This window comes from Lynx rufus, unplaced genomic scaffold, assembly GCF_022079265.1.
Source record: "Lynx rufus isolate CCGP_SWC_20201006 ecotype Redwood Valley unplaced genomic scaffold, mLynRuf1.p SCAF_7, whole genome shotgun sequence".
NCBI classification, from domain to species: Eukaryota; Metazoa; Chordata; class Mammalia; order Carnivora; family Felidae; genus Lynx; species Lynx rufus.
Genome location: NW_025814889.1, coordinates 11,851,655 through 11,877,029, shown reverse-complemented (window position 1 = coordinate 11,877,029; position 25,375 = coordinate 11,851,655). Strand labels below are relative to the sequence as shown.

At 40.1% G+C, this 25,375-nt stretch overlaps 1 protein-coding gene across 1 annotated transcript in view; it reads left to right on the top strand.

The window, feature by feature from the left end:
• The window catches only part of CCDC3 (coiled-coil domain containing 3), a 124,153-nt gene extending 102,270 nt beyond the window's left edge, over positions 1-21,883 (top strand). The window contains exon 3 of the mRNA XM_047066073.1: positions 19,291-21,883. Within this exon, the coding sequence (XP_046922029.1) occupies positions 19,291-19,566 (276 nt within the window). The 3' untranslated portion in view covers positions 19,567-21,883. The remainder of the gene's footprint in view (positions 1-19,290) is intronic.
• The last annotated feature ends 3,492 nt before the right edge of the window (positions 21,884-25,375 follow it).

The following is a 25,375-nucleotide window of genomic DNA, read 5'->3' as shown; positions in this document are numbered from 1 at the left end:
TTTAAAATAATAATAATAATTCTTTTTAATGTTTATTTTTGAGAGAGAGTGGAGCAGGCGAGGGGCAGAGAGAGAGGGAGACACAGAATCCAAAGCAGGCTCCTGGCTCTGAGCTGACAGCACAGAGCCCGATGTGGTGCTCAAACTCACGAACCCTCAAATCATGACCTGAGCTGAAGTCAGATGTTTAACCAACTGAACCACCCAGGGGCCCCAACATTTAAAGTAATTATTGATAGGTATATACTGGTCATTTTGTTCGTTGTTTTCTGGTTGTTTATGGTTGTTTCTCTCTCTCCTCTCTTGCCTTGTGGTTTGATGGTTTTCTTTAGAGTTATGCTTGGATTCCTTTCTCTTTATTATTATTTTTTGTGTGTGTCTATTACAGGTTTTTGTTTGTGGTTACCATGGAGTTCATATATAACATCTTATGTGGATAGCAAACTTAAGTTGCTGGTCACTAAAGTTTGAACCCATTCTAAAAGCACTCAATTTTTACTGCCCCCTTCATATTTTATGTATACATCACACTTGACATTTTTTTACTTTGTGTATCCTTTGACTAATTATTATAGATTTCATTTCATCAATAGGTTTGTGTGATAATCTCCATACTGCCTTTATAAGTGATTAATCTATTATTTTTACTATGTGTTTGCTTTTACCTGTGTAATTTTTGCATTTCATACCTTTTTTCTAGTTATGGTGCTTTTCCCTCCAACTTAAATAAACTTGTCAAGTAGAGTATTCTTTACTGTAGGTTTTTGGCTTTTATTGAATATACTGTGCCACTCCTTTCTGGCCTGTAAAGTTTCTGCTGATAAATCACACGGTAACTTCAAGGAGTTTCCCTTGTATGTTGCTATTTTTTTTCTTCTTGCATTTAAGTTTCTCTCTTTATATTTAATCCTTGTCCTTTTAATTATTATTTGTCTTGGTGTGGACCTCACTGAGTTCATCTTGTTAGGGGTAGTCTGTGTTTCCTGGACCTGGATGTCTGTTTCCTACCCCAGATTAGGAAACTTTGTAGCTATTATTTATTCAAATAGGTTTTCTGCTACTTTGTCTAACTCTTCTCATGGGAGAAGAATTCCCTAGAATGGGAATGTTATTATGCTTGCTGATGTCACAAGAGGTCTCTTTAATGTATCCTCATTTTTAATAGTTTTTTAACCTTTTAATTCCAGTTAACATACAGTGTAATGTTTCTGGTATACAATATGGCGATTCAGCTTCTGGTGCTTATTACAAGAAGTGCACTCCTTGATGCACATCATGTGTTTAACACATTCCCCACCCATCCCCACCAACCCTCTGGTAATCATCAGTTTGTTCTCAGTAGTAAAGAGTCTGTTTCTTAGTTTGACTCTTTTTCTTCCTTTTGCTTTCTTTTCTTAAATTCCACATGAGTAAAATCATATGGTATTTGTCTTTTTCTGACTGACTTATTAGCATAAGTATTATTAGCATAATACTCTCTTGCTCCATCCATGTTGTTACAAATGGCAATATTTCATTCCTTTTTATGGCTCAGTAATATTCAATTGTATATGTATATATATCACATCTACTTTATTCATTAATTAATCGATGGACACATGGGCTGCTTCCGAATCTTGGCTATTGTAAATAATACTGCTGTAAACACAGAGGTGCACTATCCCTTTGAATTGGTGTTCTTATATTCTTTTTTAAAATGTTTTTGAGAGAGGGAGAGCACAAGTGGAGGGGTAGAGAGGAAGGTGGACAGAAGATCTGAAGCAGGCTTTGCACTGACAGCAGTGAGCCCAATGCAGGGCTCAAACTCATAAACTGTGAGATCATGACCTGAGCTGAAGTTGGATGCTCAACTGACTGAGCCCCCCAGGTGCCCCAGCATTCTTGTATTCTTTGGGTAAATACCCAGGAGTGTGATTATTGGATCATAAGGTAGTTCTATTTTTAACAGTTTGAGAAACTTCCATACTGTTTTCCACAGTGGTTGCACCAGTCTGCATTCTCACCGACAGTGCAAGAGGGTACCTTTTCCCACATTCTCACCAACACCTGCTGTTTCTTGTGTTAATTTTAGCCATTCTGACAGTTGTGAGATGATATCTCATTGTAGTTTTGATTTCCATTTCCCTAATAAGTGATGATGAACATTTTTTCATGCATCTGTTGGCCATCTGGGTGTCTTCTTTGGAGAAATGTCTGTTCATGTCTCTTGCCCATTTTTAATTGAATTATTTGTTTTTGAGATGTTAAATTGTATCAGTTCTTTATATTTCTTGGATATTAACCCTTTATTGGATATGTCATTTGCAAATATCTTCTCCAATTCTACAGGTTGCCTTTTGATATTGTTGTTTCCTTTGCTGCTTAGAAGCTTCTTATTTTGATGTAGTCCCAATAGGTTTTTTTTGCTTTTGTTTCCCTTGCCTCAGGAGACCTATCTAGAAAAAAATTGCAATGGCCAGTATCAGAGAAGTTATTGCCTGTGCTCTTTTCTAAGATTTTTATGGTTTCAGGTCTCACATTTAGGTCTTTCATCCATTTTGAATTTATTTTTGAGTATGGTATAAGAAAGGGGTCCAGTCTCATTCTTTTGCATGTTGTTGTCTAGTTTTCCTGACACCATTTTTGAAGAGGTTTTTTTCTCCTTTGGATATTCTTTCCTACTTTGTCAAAGATTAATTGATTGTGTAATTGTGGGTTTATTTTTGGTTTTCTACTGTGTTCCCTTGATCTGTGTGTCTATTTTTGTGCCATACCACACTGTTTTTATTTACTACAGCTTTGTACTGGAACCGGAAGTCTGGAATTGTCGTGTCTCTAGCTTTGCTTTTATTTTTCAAGGTTGCTTTGGCTGTTCAGGGTCTTTTGTGGTTCTACACACATTTTAGAATTGTTTGTTCTAGCTCTGTTAAAAATGCTGGTGGTATTTTGATATGATTGCATTAAATGTGTAGATTGCTTTGGGTAGTATAGACATCTTAACAATATTTGTTCTTCCAATCCATGAGCATGGAATATCTTTCCATTTCTTTGTGTCTTCAATTTCTTTCGTCACTATTTTATATTTTTCAGAGTACAGGTCTGTAACCTCTTTGGTTAGGTTTATTCCTAGGTATCTTATTGGTTTTGGTGCAGTTGTAATTGACATTGATTCCTTAATTGCTCTTTCTGCTGTTTCATTATTGATGTATAGAAATGCAACAGATTTCTGTACATTCATTTTGTATTCTGCAACTTCACTGAATTCATTTATCAGTTCTAGTAGTTTTTTGGTGGAGTCTTTGGGTTTTCTATATGTAGCATCACGTCATCTGCAAATAATGAAAGTTTGACTTCTTCCTTGCTCATTTGGATAACTTTTTGTTTCTTTATGTTGTTTGATTGCTGTAGCTGGGACTTCTAGTACTATGGAAAAAAGTGATGAGAATCAACATCCTTGTCTTGTTCCTGACCTTAGGGGAAGAGCTCTCACTTCTTCCCCATTTAGGATGGTATTAGTTGTGGAATTTTGCTGTATGGCCATTATTATGTTGAGGTATGTTCCCTCTAAACCTACTTTGTTGAGGGTTTTATCATGAATAGATGTACTTTGTCAAGTACTTTTTCTGCATCTATTGAAATGATCTTATCCTTTTTCTTATTGATGTAATGTGTCATGTTGATTGATTTGTGAATATTGAACCAACCTTGCAACCCAGGGATTAATCCCACTTGATCATGGTGAATGATTTTATTAATGTATTGTATTCAGTTTGCTAGTATTTTGTTGAAGATTTTTGGATCTATGTTCAACAGACATGTTGGCCTGTAGTTCTCTTTTTTGGTGGGGTGTCTATTTGGTTTTGATATCAGGGTAATGCTGGCCTCATAGAAAGAATTTGGAAGTTTTACTTCCATTTCTATTTTTTAGAATAGTTTGAGAAGACTAGATATTAATTCTTCTTTAAATGTTTGGTGGAATTTGCTTGTGAAGACATCTGGCTCTAGACTTTCGTTGGACATTTTTTGATTAATGATTGAATTTCTTTGCTGGTTATCAGTCTGTTCAAACTTTCTATTTCTTCCTGTTTTAGTTTTGGATAGATTATATGTTTCTAGGAATTTATCCATTTCTTCTAGGTTGTCCAATTTGTTGGCATATGGTTTTTCATAATATTCTCTTATAACTGTTTGTATTTCTGTGGTGTTATTTCCCCTCTCTCTTTTGTAATTTTGAGTCCTTCCTCTTTTTTTCCTGCTAAATCTGGCTGAAGATTTATGAATTTTATTGATTTTTTTTCAAAGAAATGTCTCCTGGTTTCATAGATCTGTTTTATTGTGTGTGCGTGTGTGGGTGTGTGTTTTTTAAGTTTCTATCTCATTTATTTCTGCTCTAATCTTTATTATTTCCTTCCTTCCGTTCACTTTAGGCTTTGTTGTTCTTTCTCTAGCTTCTTTAGGTGTAAGGTTAGGTTAAGATTTTTCTTGCTTCTTGAGGTAGGCTTGTATTGCCAAAAATTTCTCTCTGTGCTACTTTTGCTGCATCTCAAAGGTTTGAACCATTTTGTTTTCATTTTCATTTGTTTCCATGTACTTTTTTATTTCTTCTATTATTTACCGGCTAGCTTATTCATTGTTTAGTATCATTTATTTGTGGTCTTTCCAGAGTTTTTCATGTGGTTGGCTTGTAGTTTCATAACATTGTGGTCAGAAAAGATGCATGGTATGACTTCAGTCTTCTTGAATTTGTTGAGGGTTGTTTTGTGGGCTAATATTTGATCTGTTCTGGAGAATGTTCCATGTGCACTTGAATAGAATATATATTCTGCTGTTTTAGGATGGAATATTCTAAACATATCTGTTAAGCCCATCTAGTCCAGTGTGTCTTTCAAAGCCTTTGTGTCCTTACTGATTTTCTGTTTAGATGATCTATTGATTTAGGTGTGCTGTTAAGTTCCCCTAATGTTACTGTATTTTATTAATTCCTTTATGTTTTTTATTAACTGTTTCATGTATTTGGGTGCTTTCATGCTGGGTGCGTGATCATTTACAATTGTTATATCTTCTTGTTGGAGTGTACCCTTTATTATTATGTAGTGTCCTCTGTTTCTTGTTACAGTCTTTGTTTCAAAGTCTATTTTGTCTGATATAGTATTGCTGCTCTGGCTTTGATATCCATTTGTGTGATAGATTTTCTCCATCCCCTCACTTTCAATCTGCAGGTATCTTTAGGTCTAAAATGAGTCTCTTATAGTCAGCATATAGATGGGTCTTTTATTTTTAAAATTTTAATATTTTAGTTTTTAATTTTTATTTTTTTTGAGAGAGTGAGCATGAATGGGAGAAGGGCAGAGGGAGAGAGAGAGAATCTTAACCTCCAGCTCAGTGTGGAGCCCCATGTGGGGCTTAATTTCATGACTGTGAGATCATGACCTGAGTAGAAATAAAGTGTTGGACGCTTAACAACTGAGCCACCCAGGTGCCCCAAGATGGGTCTTTTATTTTTTTATATATTCTGTCAACCTATGTCTTTTGATTGTAGCATTTAATCCTTTTACATTCAAGGTAATTATTGACAGATATATATGTACAGCCATTTTATTACTTGTTTTGTGGTTGTTTCTGAGGATTTTCTCTGATCCTTTCTTTCTCCCTTTCATGGTTTGCTTGTTTTCTTTAGTGATATATTTGAATTTCTTTTTCTTTATTCTTTGCATATTTATTAGTGGTTTTTAATTTGTGGCTGCCATTAGGTTTTTATATAACATCTTTTGTATATAGCAGTCTATATTAAGGTTTTTAAAATTTGAACCTATTCTTTACTCCTTTCCACATTTTTGGCATATAGTATCATATTTTACATCCCTTTATTTTGAGAGTTCCTTGAGTGATTTTTTACAAAAATACTCATTTTTTCTGCTTTTGTTTTTCCTTTCCACTCAGAGTCCCCTTTAGTATTTTTTGCAGGGCTGATTTAATATTCATGAACTCCTTTAGTTTTTGTTTGGGAAACTCTATCTCTCCTTCTATTCTGAGTGATAGTCTTGCTGGAAAGAGCATTCTTGGCTATAGATTTTTCCCCTTTAGCACTTTGAATATATCATGCCACTTTCTTTTGCTTTTAAAGTTTCTGCTGCAAAATCCCTTGCTAGCCTTGTGGGGTTTCCCTTATATGTTACTGTCTTCTTTTCATGCTTTTAATATTTTTTACCACTATATTTTGCCATATTAATTACTATATATTTTGGTGTAGATCTGCTTTTGTTGAGTTTGTTGGGGGTTCTCTTTGTATCCTGGATCTAGATATCTATTTCCTTGCCCAGATTAGGTAAGTGTTCAGCTGTTGTTTCTTGAAATAAAGTCTCTGGCTCATTTTCTCTCTCTTCTTCTTCAGGGACTCCTATAATACAAATGATAATACATTTGATTGAGTCAGTCACTGAGCTCCCTAGGTATTCTCATTTTGCATAATTCTTTTTTTCTCTCTTTTATTCACCTTGGTTGCTTCCCCTTACTCTGTCTTAGAGGTCATTCACTTATTTCTCTGCTTCTTCCAGCCTGCTGTTCATTCCATCAAACATGTTCCTCATTTTGTTAATTAAGCTCTTTTTCTCTCCTATGTTAATCCTTATCTCTGTGTTAAGGATCTCAGTGATGCCTTCCACTCTTTTCTTAAGCCCAGTCAGTATCTTCATGATCATTAATTTAAGTTCTCTGTCAGGCATGTAACTTATATCTGTTTCACTTAGGTCTCTGGCCATGGCCTTGTCCTGTTCTTTCATTTGGGACAGCTTCCTCTGTCTTCTCATTTTGTCTAAGTCTCTGTGCCTGCTTCTTTGTTAGGAAAGTCAGCTGTTTACTCTTCCTGAGGGTAATTGCTTTATGAAGAAGAAGTCCTATAGGCCCTACCATGTAATGTTCTCTGTTCCCCAGGGCGTGGAACTTCAGGGAGTGTCTCCAATGTGTGCTGTCTCCACTCTGCTGTTTAGCCCTGGCCCTTTTATCTTTCAGGCCAGTCCTCTGCAGAGGGTCTCTTTGCCTGTTGTGGGGAGTGTTTGGCCCCTGACCTGAATGTAAACTAGGTGTGTTCTGGTGTGCTTGTGAAATGAGACCTATCATCACCACTGTCAGAACAGAGGCTCTGCAAAACTCCTGGGTCAGGTGAGGCAGTGTGGGTAAGGCTTTGGACTGGTCTTCTGGGGAATGGGGATTGCCACAATGGGACTAAATCAATCATGACTGGGAAGGGCACTTCTACCAGAGTGAGGAGGACAGAGGCCTTGGTGTAAACAAGTTAGGTAGCCAGTGTCTGCTCTGCACTGGTCCCTGCAGGTGATCCTGTGGTTATGCAAAAGGGTGGGGGAGGGAAATGGCACCTGCCAGTTCCTCTGTGCCTGAAGGGGTCTCTCCATGAACACTGTCTCTCTGGGACATGCTCTGAGATGAACAAATAACCTCCCCACTGTGTGCCCCAGGCACTCTTTGGATCACTATTTCCATGCTGTATGTCATGGGCTTTCTGCCCTGCCTTCTTTCCAAGAGCAGTCCCATTGCCCTCTGGGCTCTCTCCAAGCCAAGCCCACTGACCTTTAACTTCAGGCTTTAAGCCCCACTGATTGCCAAAAGTCATGAAATTTGTCCTCTCTTACTTTTTAAGCTAATTGCTACAGGGATTCATTCCCCCTGTGCATTCCCCTGTCTTTCTGGGTATTCCCAGACACCCGTCTGTCTTTCATCCTTCTCCATGACCTCACTGAGCATGATGTTTCTCTCCCAAACCATGTCTCCACACTTTATACCTTCTTCAATGTAGTCTCTTCAACCTTTACCTGTGGAGTTTGTTCTGACCATCTTCAGGTTGATTTCTGGGGTATTTAGGATGATTTGATAATTACCTAGTTCTATTTGTGGGACAAGGTGACCTTAGGGGTCCTCTTACTCTGCTGCCATCTTCACCTCTTCTTTAATATACTTTTATCGTTTGGCTGCTCAGCGTGGTTACTTTCCATTACTCTGTCTTCCAGCTAGTTAATCCATTTTTCTGCATCCTGTAATCTTTTGTTGATTCCCTCTAGTGTATTTTTCATTTCAGTTAGTGTATTCTTCAACTACCTTTATATATTTTTGTCTCTTTGTTGAAGTTCTCACTGAGTTTATTTTTCCTTCAAGTCCACTACCTTTATGACCATCACTTTGAACTCTTTGTCAACTATAATGCTTATCTGTTTCATTTATCTCTTTTACTGTGCTTTTGTCTTTTTTTTTTTTTATTCGAGATACATGCCTCTGTCTCCTCATTTTGTCTAACTCGCTCTGCTTGTTTCTATGTATTAGGTAGACCAACTACATCTCCAAGTTTTGAAAGTAGTGGCTTTATGTAGATGGGATCCTGTAGTTCCCTGTAGTTTAATCCCCTCTGGTCACTAGAACCAGGTGCTCCAGGGTTGTCCTCTGTGTGGGCTGTGTATGCCTTCTTGTGGCTGAACCATGACTGATGTGAGCATGCTGGTAAGTGGACGTGGCCCTCAGCTCAGCTGGCTGCAATGACGCACTTTACATGCCATGGGCACACTGGTGTATAGATCTTGCTCCATATGTGACCAATTTAGAGGTTGGGCTGGCAGGTAGGCAGGGTTGGCACTCAGCCTGGGTGTCTGCACTTACTACTAGGACTACTCTGGGTGTGCTGATGAGTAGCGCTTTCTCCCTGGACAGCCAATGAAAGCCTTGGCTGCAGGAGCAGTGGGTGTACTGGTGTGTGGGGTTAGCTACCTCCTACCCCAGGGTAGGAGTCACTTCTGAGAGGTGTCAGTCCCATCCTGGGCCTGCTTGCTGGGTGTGGTGTGGTGGGAGTCACTTTTGAGGACTGCCTGCCAGGGTGGGGTATGCTCTGCTAGCAAGGTAGATGTGACATCCATTGCTAATACTCTAAGTATTGTCTAGTCTGGGAGAGGGCAAGAAAGATGTTACCTGTCAGCACTTTTGTTCTTAGAGAAGTCTCTTGCAGAATGCTGCCTTTCTGGCACTTGTCTTAAAATTAGTCAACAGATCTCTTTCACATGTGTCCAAGGTGCTTTTCAAACTATGTTTGGACAGAGTTATTTGGAATGCTGGGTCTTTAAGGGTGGAAACTTCATTTCCTATCACTCTTAGGGTCTTCTGGAATTAAGAACCACAGATTTTCGATGCCAGGCATTACGGGGACTTGTTTCCTAGTGTGAGTCCCTAGGGCAGGGGGTGGTGCCCTGTGTGGGGTCTGATCCCCTCTCTTTTCTATATTTGTGATATCCCTCACTTTTGTGATTGGTTGTGTCAGAGGGTTTGGTTCCTGACTACATTTCTCCCCCTTATTACCCCTTTCAGTGGGGCCTTATCTCTACCCCTAGCTGTGGAAGGACCTGCTCTACCAGTCTTTGGGTTGTTTCAGGGAGAGTTGCGATACATGTAGTTGTTGTCTCATTATGTCTGTGGGACAGGTTGAGGTCAGGATCCTCCACCATCTTCCCAGTTTACCCCTGGTTGTTTTTTTCATTTTGTTCAAGGTTCCTTTGCTGTGCAGAAGCTTTTTAGTTTGATGGAGCCTCACTTGTTTACTTTTGGTTTTGTTGCTTTTTTGTTTTGGCATGAAATCCAAAAATTCATTTCCAAGACTGATGTTTAGGAGCTTATCCTTTATGTGTTCTTTTAGGAATTTAATATTTTCAGGTCTTGCATTTAAGTCTTTAATTCATTTTGAATTAATTTTTGTGTACAGTGTAAGATAAGGGTCTAGTTTTCCCAGCACCCTTTATTGAAGAAACTGTGTTTTCTCCCTCATATATTCTTGCCTCCCTTGTTGTAAACTAATTGATTATGTGTGCACAGGTTTGGTTCTGGACTCTGTTCTGTTGATCTATGTATCTGTTTTTGTGCCAGTATCATACTATTTGATTACGATAGCTTTGTGATATAGTTTGAAATTAGGAAGTGTGTTGTCTCATCTTTGTTGCTCAAAATTGCTTTGGTTATTCAGGGTCTTTTGTGGTTACATAAAAACTTTATGGTTATTCTTTTCCTGTGGAAAATTCCATTGGAATTTAGATAGGGATTGAATTGAATCTTAAAGTTTTCAGTGTATAGGTCTTTAACCTCTTTGGTTAAATTTATTCCTAGGTTTCGTATACCTTTTGATGCAGTTGTAAATGGGTTTTGAAATTTCTATTTCTGGTAGTTATAAGTGTATACACTAATAACAGTGTATACACAGCTGATTTTTATATATTTTTGTCTCCTGCAATTTTGCTGAACTTGTGTATCCTAATAGTTTTTTTGTGGAATTTTAGGGTTTTCTATATGTAATATCCTGTCAACCGCAACTAGTGACAGCTTTACTTCTATTCCAATTTGAATGCCTTTTTTTTTTTTTTTGGCTTAATTGCTGTAGCTAGGACTTAAAAGTGGTGAGACTGGGAATCCCTATTTTGTTCTTGATTTAGCATTTCACCGCTGAGTATGATTTTAGCTGTGGGCTTTTCATATATGGCCTTTATTGTGTTGAGGTACGTTCCCTTTATAACACTCTGAGCGTTTTTATCATGAAGTGATGTTAAATTTTGTCAACTGATTGTTCTGCATTGATTGAGATGATCGTATGGTTTTTACCCTTCATTTTATTAATGCGATACATCACATTGATGGAATTACAGATGTTGAGCCACACTTGCATCCTTGGAATAAATCCTATTTAATTGTGGTGTATGATCTTATGAATGTATTACTGAATTTCATTTGCTAATAATTTGTTTTCTGTAGTGTTCTTGTCAGATTTTGGTGTCAAGGTAATTACTGGCCTTATAAAATGAGTTTGGAAGTTTTGCACACGGAGTGGTATTGATATTTCCTTAAATGTTTGGTAGAGGGGTGCCGGGGTGGCTTAGTTGGTTAAGTGTCCAACTTCAGCTCAGATCATGATCTTGCGGTTCATGGGTTGAGCCCTGCATCAGACTCTGTGCTGACAGCTCAGAGCCTGGAGTGTGCTTCAGATTCTGTGCCTCCCTCTCTCTCTGCCCCTCCCTGCCCCTCTGTCTCTCTCTGAAATAAATGAACATTAAAAAAATTTGTTTTCATGGTAGAATTCACCATTGAACTATCTAGTTCTGGACTTTTTTTGGCAGGTGTTTTGAGTATGGATCACAGATTTAATGTACTTACTAGAAATTTTTTTTTTCTATTCCTTCATAAATTCATCTTGGTAGGTTGTATGTTTCTAGTAATTTATCCATTTCTTCCCAGTGTCCAATGTTAGTAAATAATTGCTCGCAGTAGTCTCTTAAAAACCTTTGTATTTCTGTGGTAACGGTTGTAATATCTCTTTGATTTCTAGCATATTCTGCTTATCTTTTCAGAAAATCACTTCTTAGTTTCACTAATCTTTTTTGTTGCCTTTTTATTCTCTATTTCATTTATTTCTGGTCCGATCTTTAGACTTTGTATTTTTTTCCTTTCCTAGATTCTGGAGATGTAAAGTTAGGTTGTTTATCTGAGATTTCTTGTTTCTCAGATTTTACTGTATTTCTGTAAATACAGAAACTTTTTACTGTAAGTTTTGGTATGTTGTTGTTTTCAATGTTTATTAATTTTTGAGAGACAGCACGAGTGGGGGAGGGGCAGAGAGCGAGGGAGACACAGAATCCAAAGCAGGCTCAGAGCTGTCAACACAGAGCCTGAGGTGGGGCCGAAACTCAGGAACTGTGAGATCATGACCTGAGCTGAAGTCTGACTCGTAACCAACTGAGCCACCCAGGGGCCCCTGGTGTTGTGTTTTGGTTTTGATTACTTTTTTGACCTATGGGTCAGGAGTATGTTTAATCTCACATATTTGTGAATTTTCCAATTTTCTTATAATTAATGCTATTTTGGTTTGAAAAGCAGCTTGATATTTGGGTTTCAGTCTTTTAATTTATTAAGATGTATGATGTGATGCCAAATATAGGATTGATCAGGGAGAATGTTCCATGAGCATTTCAGAAGAATATATGTTCTGTTTCTGCATGAAATGGTCTGTATATATCTGTTAGGTCTATCTGGTTTCACATGTACTTTAAGTAGAATTTTCCTTATTGTTTCCCCTGCATAATCTATTCATTTTTGATGGGGGGATTGTAAAGTCCCCCATTATTGTATTACTGTGTATTTTGGCCTTTAGGTATGTTAATATTTCCTCTGTATATTTAGGTGCTCCTGTATAGGATAAGTAAATATTTGCAAATGTTATATCCTTTTGATGAATTGATTCCTTTATCTGTGTTTATTACAGCATTTACCCTAAACTCTATTCTTTCTAATAACAGTGTGGTTACCCCAGATTTCCTTTAATTTCCATTTGCATAGGTATCTTTCCATCTTTTCACCCTCAGTCTGTGTGTTCTTAAAGCAGAAGTGACTCTTTTGTAGGCACCATATAGATGGGTCATGTATTTTATCCATGAAACCACTCTTTGTCTTTTGATTGGAACATGTGGACCATTATATGTATGAATTGCCATTTTGTTCATTGCTGGTTGTTTATAATTCCTCCATTCCTTTCTTTTTCTCTTGCTCTCTTATTTGATGTGATGATATGATTTTCATATATTGTTACCCTTTCACCCTGAAGAACAGTCTTTAATATTGCTTGAAAGGTGGGTCTAGGAGTGACGAACTCTTCTTTTACTTGTCTGGAAGACTCTCTGTTTCAATTCTAAAGGACAGTTTTGCTAGGTAGGGTATTCTTGGTTGGCAGGGTTTTTTTTCTTCTCTTTGTATCTATAGGCATACCTCTGGGATATTGTGGGCTCTGTTCCAGACCACCAAAATAAGGTGAATATTTCAATAAAGCAAGTAAAATGAAGCATTTGGTTTTCTAGTGCAAATAAAAGTTATGTTTACATTGTACTGTGGTCTGTTAAGTGCACAGTAGTATTATATCTTAAAAACAATGAGTATACATTAATTGTAAAACACTTTGCTAAAAATTACTAAGCATCTTCTTAGCTTTCAGTGAGTAGTAATCATTGATGGCTGCTGACTGATCAGGAGAGTGGCTACAAAAGGTAGAGGTAACTGGCAAAATTCTCTTAAGACAACAATGAAGTTTGCCATAATGATTGACTTCTTTTCATGAAGGATTTCTCTGTAGCATATGATGTTGCTTGATAGTATTTTCCCAGTAGTAGAACTTCCTTTTCAAAATTGGAGTCAATCCTCTCAAATCCTGCTCTGCCACTTTCTCAACTAAATTTATGTCACATTCTAAATCCTTTATTGTCATTTTAGCAATCTTCACAGCATCTTCACCAGGATTAGATTCCATCTCAAAAAGCCACTTTCCTTGCTCACCCATAAGAAGCAACTCCTGATCCAAGTTTTATCATGAGATTGCAGCAATTCAGTCCCATCTTCAGGGTCCACTTCTAATTCTGGTTTTCTTTCTATTTCCACCTCATCTGCAGTTGCTTCCTCCACTGAAGTTTTGAACCCTTAAAATCATCCATGAGGGTTGGAATCGACTTTTTCCAAACTTCTGTTTATGTTGATGTTTTAACCTCTTCCCATGAATCATGAATGTGCTTAATGGCATCTAGAATAGTGAATCCTGGGGCACTTGGATGGCTCAGTTGGTTAAGCATCCAACTTCAGCTCAGGTCATGATCTTGCAGTCTGTGAGTTCAAGCCCTGTTTTGGGCTCTGTGCTGGCAGCCCAGAGCCTGGAGCCTGCTTCAGATTCTGTCTCCCTCTCCCTACACCCCTCCCTGACTCATACTCTGTCTCTCAAAAATGAATAAATGTTAAAAAAAAAAATTCAGAATAGTGAATCCTTTCCAGAAGGTTTTCCATTTATTTTACCCAGATTCATTGGAGGAATCACTATCTGTGGCAGCTAAATCTTTATAAAGTGTATTTTTAGCAATTAGATTGAAATATAAAGTGCCTTCTTGAGAGGCACCTGGGTGGTTCAGTTGGCTAAGCATCTGACTCTCGATTTCAGCTCAGGTCATCATTTTGCGGTTCATGAGATGGAGCCCCTCATTGGGCTCTGTGCTGTCAACAGCAGAATCCCTGCTTGGGATTCTGTCCCTCTCTGCTCCTTCTTTGCACGCGCTCTCTCTCTCTCAAATAAGTAAAACTTTCAAAAAAAATGATTCCTTGATCCATGGGCTGCAGAATGGCTCTTGTGTTAGCAGGCATGAAAACATTAATCTCATTGTACATCTACATCAGAGCTATGGGGTGACCAGTTGCATTGTCAATGAGCAATAGTATTTTTAAAGAAATTGTCTGTTCTTTGAGAGCAGGTCTCAACACTGGGCTTAAAATATTCAGTAAACCATGTTGTAAATAAATGTGTGTTCACCCTGCTTTTTAGTTCTATTTATAAAACACAGTAGGTGTAGCATAATGCCTGAGGGCCCTAAGATTTTCAGAATGGTAAATAAGCATTGGCTTCAACTTAAGGTCACCAGCTTCATTAGCCTTTAGCAAAAGAATCAGTCAGTCCTTTGAAGTTTTGAAGCCAGGTATTAACTTCTCCTTAGCTATGAAAGTCCTAGATGGCATCTTCTTCCAATAGAGTGCTGTTTCATCTACATTGAAAATCTTTTAGTGTGGCTGCCTTCATTAATTATTTTAGGTAGATATTCTGGATAACTTGCTGCAGCTTCTACATCCGAACGTGCTGCTTCACCTTGTGCTTTGATGTTATGGAGATAGTGTCTTCCTTAAACCTCAAGAACCAACCTCTGCTAGCTTCACACTTTTCTTCTGTAGCTTCCTCACCTCTCTCAGCCTTCAAAGAATTAAAGAGAGTTAGGACCTTTCTGTGATCTTATAGCTGGTTTGATCCTCTCTCCAGACCACTAAAACTTTCTCCTCATCAGCCATAAGGCTGTTTAGCTTTCTTATTTATCATTTGTGTATCCACTGGATTAGCACCTTTAATTTCCTTCAAGAAATTTTACTTTGCATTCACAACTCAGTTAACTGGTGTAAGAGGTTTGGCTTGAGGCTTGTCTCAGATTTTGCCACTCCTTCCTCACTAAGCTTAATTATGTCTAGCTTTTGATATAAACTGAGAGATATGTTTACATATCTCTTGAACACTTAGAGGCCACTGTAGGGTTATAAATTGGCCTAATTTCTCTATTGTTGTGTCTTGGAATAGGGAGGCCCAAAGTGAGGGAAAGAGAATGGGAATGGCTAGTTAGTGGAACTATCAGAACACACAAAGTTCACCTTCTTATGTGGTTGATGGCACCCCAGAACAAGAGTAACATCAGAGATCATTGATCACCATGGCATATAATAATGAAAAAGTTTAAAGTATTTCAAGAATTACCAAAATGTGACACAGAGACACAAAGTGAACAAATGTTGGGAAAATGGCACCAATAGACTTATACAACAAATTGCCACAAATCTTCAACTGGTAGAAAATGCAGTATTTGTAAAGCACAGCAAATATACCATGCAAGTTTCTATGGGCTTGCAAAACTTCTGCCGAAAAATCTGCTGATAGTCCTATGTTTGGGGGGAGTCCATTATACATAATAATTTTTTTGTTATTTTTGCTGTTTTTAAGATTTCCTCCTTGTCTTTAAATTTGATGCTTTAATTTTAATGTATCTCAGTGCTAATCTCTTTGGGTTCATCTTATTTAATATTCTGTGCTTCCTGCAGTTGCACACCTGTTGCCTTCCCAAAGGTTAGGGAAGCTTTCAGCCATTATTCTTTAAGTACGTTCTCTGCCTCTTTCTCTCTTCCTCTTTTGGACCCCATAATGTGAATGTTGGTTTGCTTGATGTTGTCCCGTAAGTCCCTTAAGCTATTTTCACTCTTTTTCAATCTCTTCTCTTTTTGCTGTTCTAATTGGATAAGTTCCACTGACTTTGCATGGATCCTTTTCCTGTTTCTTCAAGTCTGCTGTTTAACTCCTCTGTAGTATTTTTCTGTTCAGGTGTTGTATTCTTCAGCTCTGTCACTTCCATTAAGTACTTTCTTATATTTTCTTTTTGTTGAAATTCTCACCTGGTTCATGCATTATTCTCGGGAACTCTGTGGACATCTTTTATCACTGTTCTTTGAACTTATTGTCAGGTAAATCACTTACCCTCATTAAGGTCTTTTTCTGGGGTTTTATCTTGTTGTTTTGTTTGGAACATATTACTCCGTTTCTTCATTTGATCTCTGTACTGGTTTCTATGCGTTAGATAAAATAACCAAGTCTCCCAGTCTTGAAGGAATGGCCTCATGTTGGAGATAAACCATATTATTCTCCTCTGGCTTAGCTCTTGATTGTCTCTCAGCATTTGTGATTGTCCAAGCAGCTTACTTTATTCTTAGTAGCTCCCAGTGGTGGAGGCTATGCCAAGACCTTTTAGTGTCTCAAAGGGGCAGATCTCAGTCAGCATCTGGATTCGTGCCAAATTGGAAGCCAGACCTTCCGGTATCAACTTTTAAAGTTTATAGATACATTTCTTTCAGGGGAGAGATGGGCATTTTTGTCTGCTCACTCTGTGCTGAGCTCTGTGGTGATAGACAGTTAAGAAGTGTTTCTTTGGTTGTTGTGGTCATGATGAACCCCTGAACATATGCCATGCTCTCAAGGGATATGTCCTGTGTGTCAGACACAAAAGCCAGGGTGCCAGGTGTGTACACCAACTCCTTTCTTGGGGACGCTGGTGACGGAGGGAGAACGTGAAGATGACTCCCACTGGCCTTCACTCTCTTGGGAGAGTCTTATTAGGCATTTTGTTGTGTGTGAAATTAGAAGCCTGCTTATTAGGTCAAAACTTTGAGATAAACAAATATGCCTCTTACACAGAAGGATTGGGTGCTTTTCAATCTGCTGCCTCTGTACTAGGCCCTGGAGGGTGGTAGCCATTAGGCCTTTAAGAATGGTTTTAGTTTTGTATAGCCTGTGAGTATCATGGACACAAGCCCTGGTGACTTTCAAAGCTACCTGTTGCAGGGGCTCATCTCTCAGGTACACATCTTAAAAGTTTGAGTGCCAGATAGGGAGTTCAAACACTTTGCTCCTCAAGGAGAAGCTCAGAGCTGTGAGTTCCCTCCCAATTGTGGGGGTGGCACTAGGGTTGGGGTTGATGACAAGTGTGTCAGCCTCTTGTACATATTTCAATGTGGGATCTTTGCTTGTTTCCATAATATTCTGGAGTCACTCAACTAGTTTGTGGATGTCTTTCAGAGGAAAGTGTTCTTTAGGTGGCTGTATCCTCGGTGTGTCCATGGGAGGAAAGGAGTTCAGGATCCTCTTATGTCACTGTCTTGAACTGGTGCCCTGTCTCTTGTTTTTTTCATAATAACCATTCTAATAGGTAGGAGGTGATATCTGATTGTGGTTTGGATTTTCGTTTCTCTAATGATTCGTGCTGTCTAGCACCTTTTCATATACCTATCAGCCCTACTTAGGTATTCTTAGAGAAATATATTGAGATCCTCTGAGTGAGAGAGGCTGGAACTGTCTCATGGATCACGGCAGGGTCCCTAGGTAAGAATGAGGTCTCTCTGCGTCTTACCTGGTAACATGGAGTCGCCAATGCTTCTCCTGGGTCCTTTGGCATATTATGCTGGATCCCATAGCTCTCTCAAAGGCACTATTGCTTAGGGATGGATGGTCAATTTTTGTTGTGGGATGAGGGGACAAAAATGAGAGATGTCTTCAGACAGTATTATTTGTTTGTGTATATATGTTTGTACAGGGGGGAGTATTTTTTTTTCATTTTTTAATGTTTATTTATTATTGAGAGACAGACACAGAATCCGAAGTAGGCTCCAGGCTCCGAGCTGTCAGCACAGAGCCTGACACAGGGCTCCAACCCACAAATTGCAAGATGATGACCTGAGCCGAAGTCAGTTGCCCAAACGAGCCACCCAGGTGCCCCCAGGGGGGAGTATTTTTTTTAAATAAAATTTATTGTCAGGTTAGCTAACATACAGTGTGCTCTTGGTTTTGGGGGTGGAGTCCCCCATCACTTACGTACAACACCCAGTGCTCATCCCAACAAGCGCCCCCCTGCTCAATGCCCATCACCCATTTTTCCCTCTCCTCCCCACGCCCATCAACCCTCGGTGTGTTCTATTTAAGAGTCTCTTATGGGGGAGTATTTCTATGAGATGAAGTTCCAAAATGACTAGGTCACAGGCTACATGCAGTTTTCATTTTGGTACATATAGCCAAATCACTTTTTCTAGAGTTTTATACTCATAGTACAGAAGTGCCTATTCCTGCAAACACTGACTTTTTGATTTTACCAATCTGAAAAAGAGCAATTCATTATAGCTCTAATTTGCATGAATCTTATTTATATTCTTTGTGTATTTTAAAGATTTTATTTTGTAAAGTAATCTCTACATCTACATGGGGCTTGAACCCACAATCCCAAGATCAAGAGTCACATGCTCTACCGACTGAGCCAACCAGGTGCCCCACTTTTTGTATTTTTGTGTCTGGGGTTTTGATCTTTAACTTGTTGATTTACTACAGCTCTTTTTTGATTGGAGTAACAAAATTTAGAATATCTTTTCTGTTTAAAACAAAAAAAAAAGAACCAGGGTGGCTTAGGTAAGAAACAAAAACTCAGTTTTACACCTAGGTGGCTCAGTTGGTTAAGCTTCTGACTTCTGCTCAGGTCATGATCTCACGGTTAGTGAGTTTGAGCCCCGTGTCGGGCTCTGTGCTGACAGCTTGGAGCCTGGAGCCTGCTTCAGATTCTGGGTCTCCCTCTCTCTCTACCCCTCCCTCGCTCGTGCTCTGTTTCTTTCTTTCTCATGGTCTCTGCCATGACCAGAACAATTTCCAGAGTGGGGGTATCTGATGCTTACTGTACACAATGCCCGTTCAGTAGAAATGCCCTGAAAGCCCTCTATGGATGATCCTCAAATATTGACTTGACTGGAAAATGTTTTAAATCCAGGTTAGAATTGAATAGACAAAGTTGCTGAATCAGCACAAAAAGCGAAAGATCACAAGCCCCCTCAGGAAATCAATAGTATACACGTTGGTAAGCATTTAAAAAGACAAAAATGCCCTTGTGCTTAGAAATTAAATTGTTGAAGGTACCCAAATACCGAAAGCAAAAGAGGGGCTTTATATTTGCCATGAGGGCGGGGTTCACAGGGTGAGATGGAGAAGGGGCCTTGAAGGTAGTCCTCATCCTGGGGTTGGGGCTGTTGGCTAGGTCAGGGTCTGTGTTGTTGGGTACTTGGCAGCACCCAGGAAAATTGCCCTGGGGAGGTTATAATGAAACTCACCTGCCTCTCCCATGGCCTTTGCTTTCCCAGCTCATGTGTTCATCAGTGCAGAAGGCCCTGTTTGAGGAGGAGGACCATGTCAAGAAACTGCAGCAGAAGGTGGCCACCCTTGAGAAGCGGAACAAGCAGCTTCGGGATCGGGTGAAGAAGGTCAAGAGGTCGCTGAGGCAGGCCCGGAAGAATGGGCGCCACCTGGAGCTAGTGAACCAGAAGCTCAGTGAGAAGTTAGCGGCTGCAGCAGGTGCCGTCCCACACATTAATGCCCTGGGGCAGGAGCCACCCGCTGCCACCTACCTGCGGGGGTAGCAGAGACTGAGCAGTGGCCTTGTCTGGCCCTGCTGGAGCATGCTGCCTCTTACCAGGGAATGTGAAGGGATAGCAGGTTTGTCTGTGCACTCTTGTAGATGAATTCTAAATATGAATTTGGTCGAGCGTCGTTGCTTAAAGGGGCAAGTCTTGCTTATTTCCTTGGCTGCTGGGCTCCCTTCCCTCCCTGTCTTGCTCCCAGGCCCGGTGCTTGCCAGTCCAGAGCCAGCAAGATCCTGGAGTGTCACGTGCTTGCCTAGGGCCTGTCCACCCTGGAAAGTGTACTTACTGTGGAAAGAACATTTTAGAATCTCTAGCTGCACAAGAACCCAGGGGTTCAGCCTTATTTCAGAGGAGAAGCAGTATGAGCTCCAGGACCACCATTAGTTCTGAGGAGGGATCTACAGCAAGTCGTGGAACCTTCTGATGTCTTATTTGCTACATTTTTGAAAGGAGGATGGCAGTCTTTCAAAGCACCCAAGGATACCTGTAAATAAACCTGTGCATGGTGTCCCTACCCCTGCCAGCATTTCCTCACAGCTGAGGCATTGTAAGACTTCATATGAGGTCTTAACAGGTAGCGTACTGAGTTGCGGCAGGGGGTGGGGGTGGGGAGCAGGTAATCGAGTAATATGAATTATACCTGATTTCTAACACCAGTTACCCAGAGCTAAAGAGGACACCTATGGGTCACTTTAATCTAAAGGGGAATTGCCTTTATGGACTGGCCATGTTTTAGCAAACCATGTTCCTGAGCTGGAAGAGTCTGACCACTAACATGGCTTGCTCATGAACTCCATCTAGCTGCTCTGATTTTGAGGTGAGTTGACCCAGTACACTATTAACTTCCATTCTGCAAAGACACCTCCTTACCTATTGGAGTCAAGTTTCCCATCCAGGCAGTTCTACAGAGTCTTGCCACAAGCATTTTCACGGCAAACATTTTTGCCACGTAACACATTAGCTGTAAGGTAACGTTGCTGTCAGAGATGAAATAACTAGTTGATAGTTAGGTTTAATTTCTCCACTGACAGAGTTCCCATTTTTATATTGCATGAATCTTAGCCCTCCTAATGGGCTATACAGTGACCAGTACACATGGTGGCCTTAAAATGGTGCATGATAACTACATATATGGACTTGATAGAAAATACAGCAACAAAACTAAGTAGAAGTGTGAAATAAGACTGTAAGGTCAGATTGCATACCATACTATCATGCAAAATGGTAATTCATGAGTTGAAATAACTCGGCTAGAAAAGCATTACAACATCTATCTAGAAGGCTTTCATCATACGATACAAAGCTTAGTTACAAATGTGCATCCTAGTATTTGGAAAACTAATACCTCTCAATGTAACATGAAAAAATTATTTCTTATGTCCTTTTTAAGGCTCCTCTTTTATTTTTTGTTATTTTATCTTTTATGGCCACATTGCCTTCTGGCCAATGTGTTATGCAGTGAAAATGCTTGTGGCAGAGATGCCTACAGTGAAAATACCAGACATGGTTCCAGTAATATCAGACATGGTTCCAGGCATTCCAAGCACTTTCCACCTCCCTGGACTGTCCAATCCTGGGAGGAATGTTTTCACATGAGTCCACATGTCAGTGCATCCAGTTTTGTACATAGTCAGAACTCTTCACCCTCTTTGGAAAGACAGCTTCAAAGACAGTGCAAGTAAAAAGAGTATCCACTAGGTCTAACATCTGAGCCCTTACTTTAGTAGCATTTGATCTAATCCCAGTTGTGTTACTCAGAAGGTAGCTGAGTGGCCGTCTTGTGATGGTCTTCTGATGGACCTCCAAACCTACAAGTCTCCTTTCTGTGCTGTTCCAGATGGAACCTGCAGGTTCCTCATCAGGAAATCTCCCCCTAGACCACCCCAGACACTTCAGTGCTTGATGATGTTGTCCTTTCCATTAGAAATGGCAATTATACTGTCAGCTGTCCCTTCCACTGCTTGTAGGAAAACCAAGTTCTTGCTCTCGCAGCTAGTTGGGAGGATGGACTTGGTTCACTTGAGGGGCAAGCTGATGCTCAAGGGGAGAAGTCTACACCCTGGACTGGATGGAATGGCAGCTTTTGCTTCATTTCCAAGCTTCTGCTGCTCCTTTATAGCTGTATTCTTCATAGCATGATACAATGGTTAATTCTTCCTGGGGCCATTTCATTAAAGCACTTTTGCTTCCACCCAAGGGAATGACAAGCCTAAGGGTGATTTACAGCTAGTGTTTTGAGAACTGTGGAACTGGATCCCTACAGATGCATTATGTTCTACCTTTTTAATAAATATGAGCAGTATTTCAGCCACAATGGTAAGGCGATGTGTGTTTCTTGTGGGTCAGGGAGATTTTAGTATTTCCAGCTTTGGCCTGGGGAAGTACTTTAGATCCTTTTGGGGAAGCATCTATGAGTAACACCTGGGGCACATAGGAGACTGAGCTCAAATCGCCTTTGATGCTCTCCTGGGAACATGGCCTGCCCCCCCCCCCCACCCCCCTCTTTCCCAGGGTTCCCTTCTCTCAACACACCTGCAGAAAAGCAGTGGTATCCAGGTCTGCTGCTCCTAGGGGACAAGTAGCTTCATTAATCAATGTTTGCAAAAATACATTTGAATCTCTTGCCAAAGGGAACTCCCCAGTTATCTGCTGCCTTGTCATCCTACTGTGGCCCTTGCAACTGTTTATTGTACTAGTAGAAATTTTTTATGCACTAAGAATCCAAGAATTGCTCCAAAATGTATAGGCTTAACCAACCTGTTATAGCTTTCTGAGATGCAGACCACTGTTTAGTTCTACTTTGGAAAAATTAGGCCTCCTCAAACCCCAAAGTCACAAAATAAATGAGAGGCAGACACAATCTAGAATATTTCAACTATAGACCCAGGAGTTACAGCTGCAACATGTGAACCACAGCTAGTGTGGGGTGGATCCTTAGGTCTCCAAAGTTTGTGAATGCCCTTGTTGGACTCCAGACCACTGTTTCTACTGATACTGCTTTTTTTTTTTAATACCAGGCTATGTCACCCTTTTCCTGGTAAGAGAAACAACAGAGAATGTCCCTTCTGTGGTGCAAGGTCCCATCTCCCTTAGGGGAGAGAGAACACAAACTCAGATCACAATGACTTTGAATCAAATTGTTCATTCAGCAACAGTCCATGTTCTAAAATGGTGTAAAAAATCAAGTACTCAGAGTATTCAGCTTTTTTACCTATATTATCTCATTTACTAGCTCTAATAATTTTATAAAATAGTGATCCTCTTGCTCATTCTTAAGAATCTGGACTTTCAAGAGATTAAGTGAATTGCACAGTGACCACTGTCAGTATAGGTAGCCAATCAAGGATTCAACTCCATCTTGATTTCACTATTATCATGATTTTATAGGTTAGCAAGTATAAACACTACTACCTCAAAGGCTGTTCAGAAGATTGAATAAAAATTTTCATTTAAATGCTTAGCTTGGCTCCTGACACACTGCAAGCACTCAATAGATACCACAAGAATAATTTTTGTTTCTAATATTCACCACAAAGGCCCGACCAATGCATGTCAGAAATAAGAGCACATTTGGTGGGATTCTATATTAAATTCTACCCTCCTTTCCATTCACCATACACCGTCTCCAGTTCTTTTTCATGTTCCTTTCTGAACCACCTCCCTTTTTCTCACAATCAGAAGCTGTTCCTCCAAATTTGTCAAGAAAGCACAGCACATCAGAAATGTGTTTCCCCAATTTCCTTGAATATCACTCACACCGTGTAGTTCTGCCATCCTTCTCTCCTCCCTTCCACCCCAAAGGAAGGCACATCCCTATTGACCACATCCAGCGTCAAGCCCATTTCTGTTATCTTGAATTCATATTTCTCCTCTCAAAACCCAGCTCCCCCCCAATGTTTTCTTTTTATTGTAAATACTTCCCTCATTGGGGACTCCTCCTATTATCAAGCGATGCTCAATTCTCCCCAGCCTAAGGGGATAAAAACCCTCAGAAACACAGTTTAGAAAATATAGAGGCAACTTTAAAGATGGCAACATGGAAGGCTCCTGAACTCCCCTCCTCCCACAGACACACTGAATGAACAGTGACACATGGAACAATTCCATCTGAAAGAAACCCTTAAATTAGCTGAGCAAGTCTTACACACTGGAGGAACTAAATGCATCCATATCAAAGTGAGTAGAAAAGGTTTAGGCACACTCTTACCATAAGTGGTGCCTACACACTGCACAGTGCCATACAATCAGGAGAGAATCTCCGAATACCAGCTTTTCGTTGAGAGAAGACTTTGGATGCCACATCTACAACCCCAACTTCTAAGACTCCCATCTGAGGGACAAGCCCTCAAAACACCTAGCTCTGAAAGCCAAGAGGATTTGTGTCCACAAGCCCTGCAAGGCTATAGCAAACAAAGGCAGTTACTATTGGGCACAGGTACACTCAACTCTAGCTGTCACATCAAAATCACAGAGGGAGCAGGAAAAGAATACCTACTAGTCTTTTCCTGAATGGGGTCTATTTTGCTACTTTAAAAATTGCTTCCCAGAGGAGGAAGTTCAAGATGGTAGTATAGAAAAAGATCCTGTTCTGACATCCTTCCACTGACACAATAAGTCCACAACTACATATGGAAGAATGTCCTCTGAAGGGGTCTGAGAAACTGGATGAACAGAACCTCCACAGCAAGGACAGCACTGAGATAGAAGAGGCAGATGGTCTCACCAAGGTCGGGGGGAGGGGACACACCCCAGGCTTGGAGTTCCATGGTTGGGAAGAATCTCAAAGGTACAGAACTTTTCCTTGAGGAACTAAAAATTCAAGCTCCACCTTATGCACCTTAGCCCTTAGGTCTCATACAGGAGGGATGAGACCCCAAAACACATGGCTTTGAAAATGAATGGGGAATACGTCCAGGAAAACTACAGAACTGTAGGGAAAGGAAAAGCCACTTTTAAAGGTCCTGTGCACACACTCAATCCAGAAACCAGGGCAGAAACACTAGATCAAAGAGTATGTAGACCATAGGTAGAGGAGAGTCACTAACCTTCAAATGGCTGCCAGAGACACAAGAGGGAGGAGGACCTAACACCAGGGACTGAGATATTGACAGCAATCATCTTTGCTATCTAATTCTGCCATCCTGATCCCAGTGCTGGTGGTCACCATTTAGGAGTCCTTTCCCTAGACTGTTAATGCCAGGAAGCATGCCCTGCTGAGAGCCCCACACACCCAAGCACCTCGGCTGGGCCTCAGAGTCAACAGGTTGACAGCTCCCTCCACCAAAGTTCCAAAAGTAGCTACAGTTGGGGGCCATCCCCACCCAAAAATGTGCCACAACAGATGCAATCAGGCATGACAGCCACCTGGGCCTGGGATTACCCCACCCCACCAGTGATTCTGAAGTAGTTGCAGCCCCACAACAGGAGAGTACATGCAGCACACACAGGAAACACCCCTACATTGCCTGGCTGTAGTAGCCAGGGGATATTGTGCTTCTGGGTCCCACAGGACATCTACACTAGGTGACTCCTTCAAGGGGGAGACTAGCTGAACTACCTAATAAATAGAAACAGAGATTCAGGCAAAATGAGGAAATAAGAAAATATCCCAAATGAAAGAACAAGATAGAACCTCAGAAAAGAACTAAATGAGACAGAGATCAGCAATCTACCTGATAAAGACTTCAAAGTAAGGGTCATTAAGCTACTTCCTGTATTTAGAAGAATGGCTGAACACAGTAAAAATTTCAACAAAGAGAAAAAAGAGTACCAATCATGGGAATGCAAACTGGTGCAGCAACTCTGG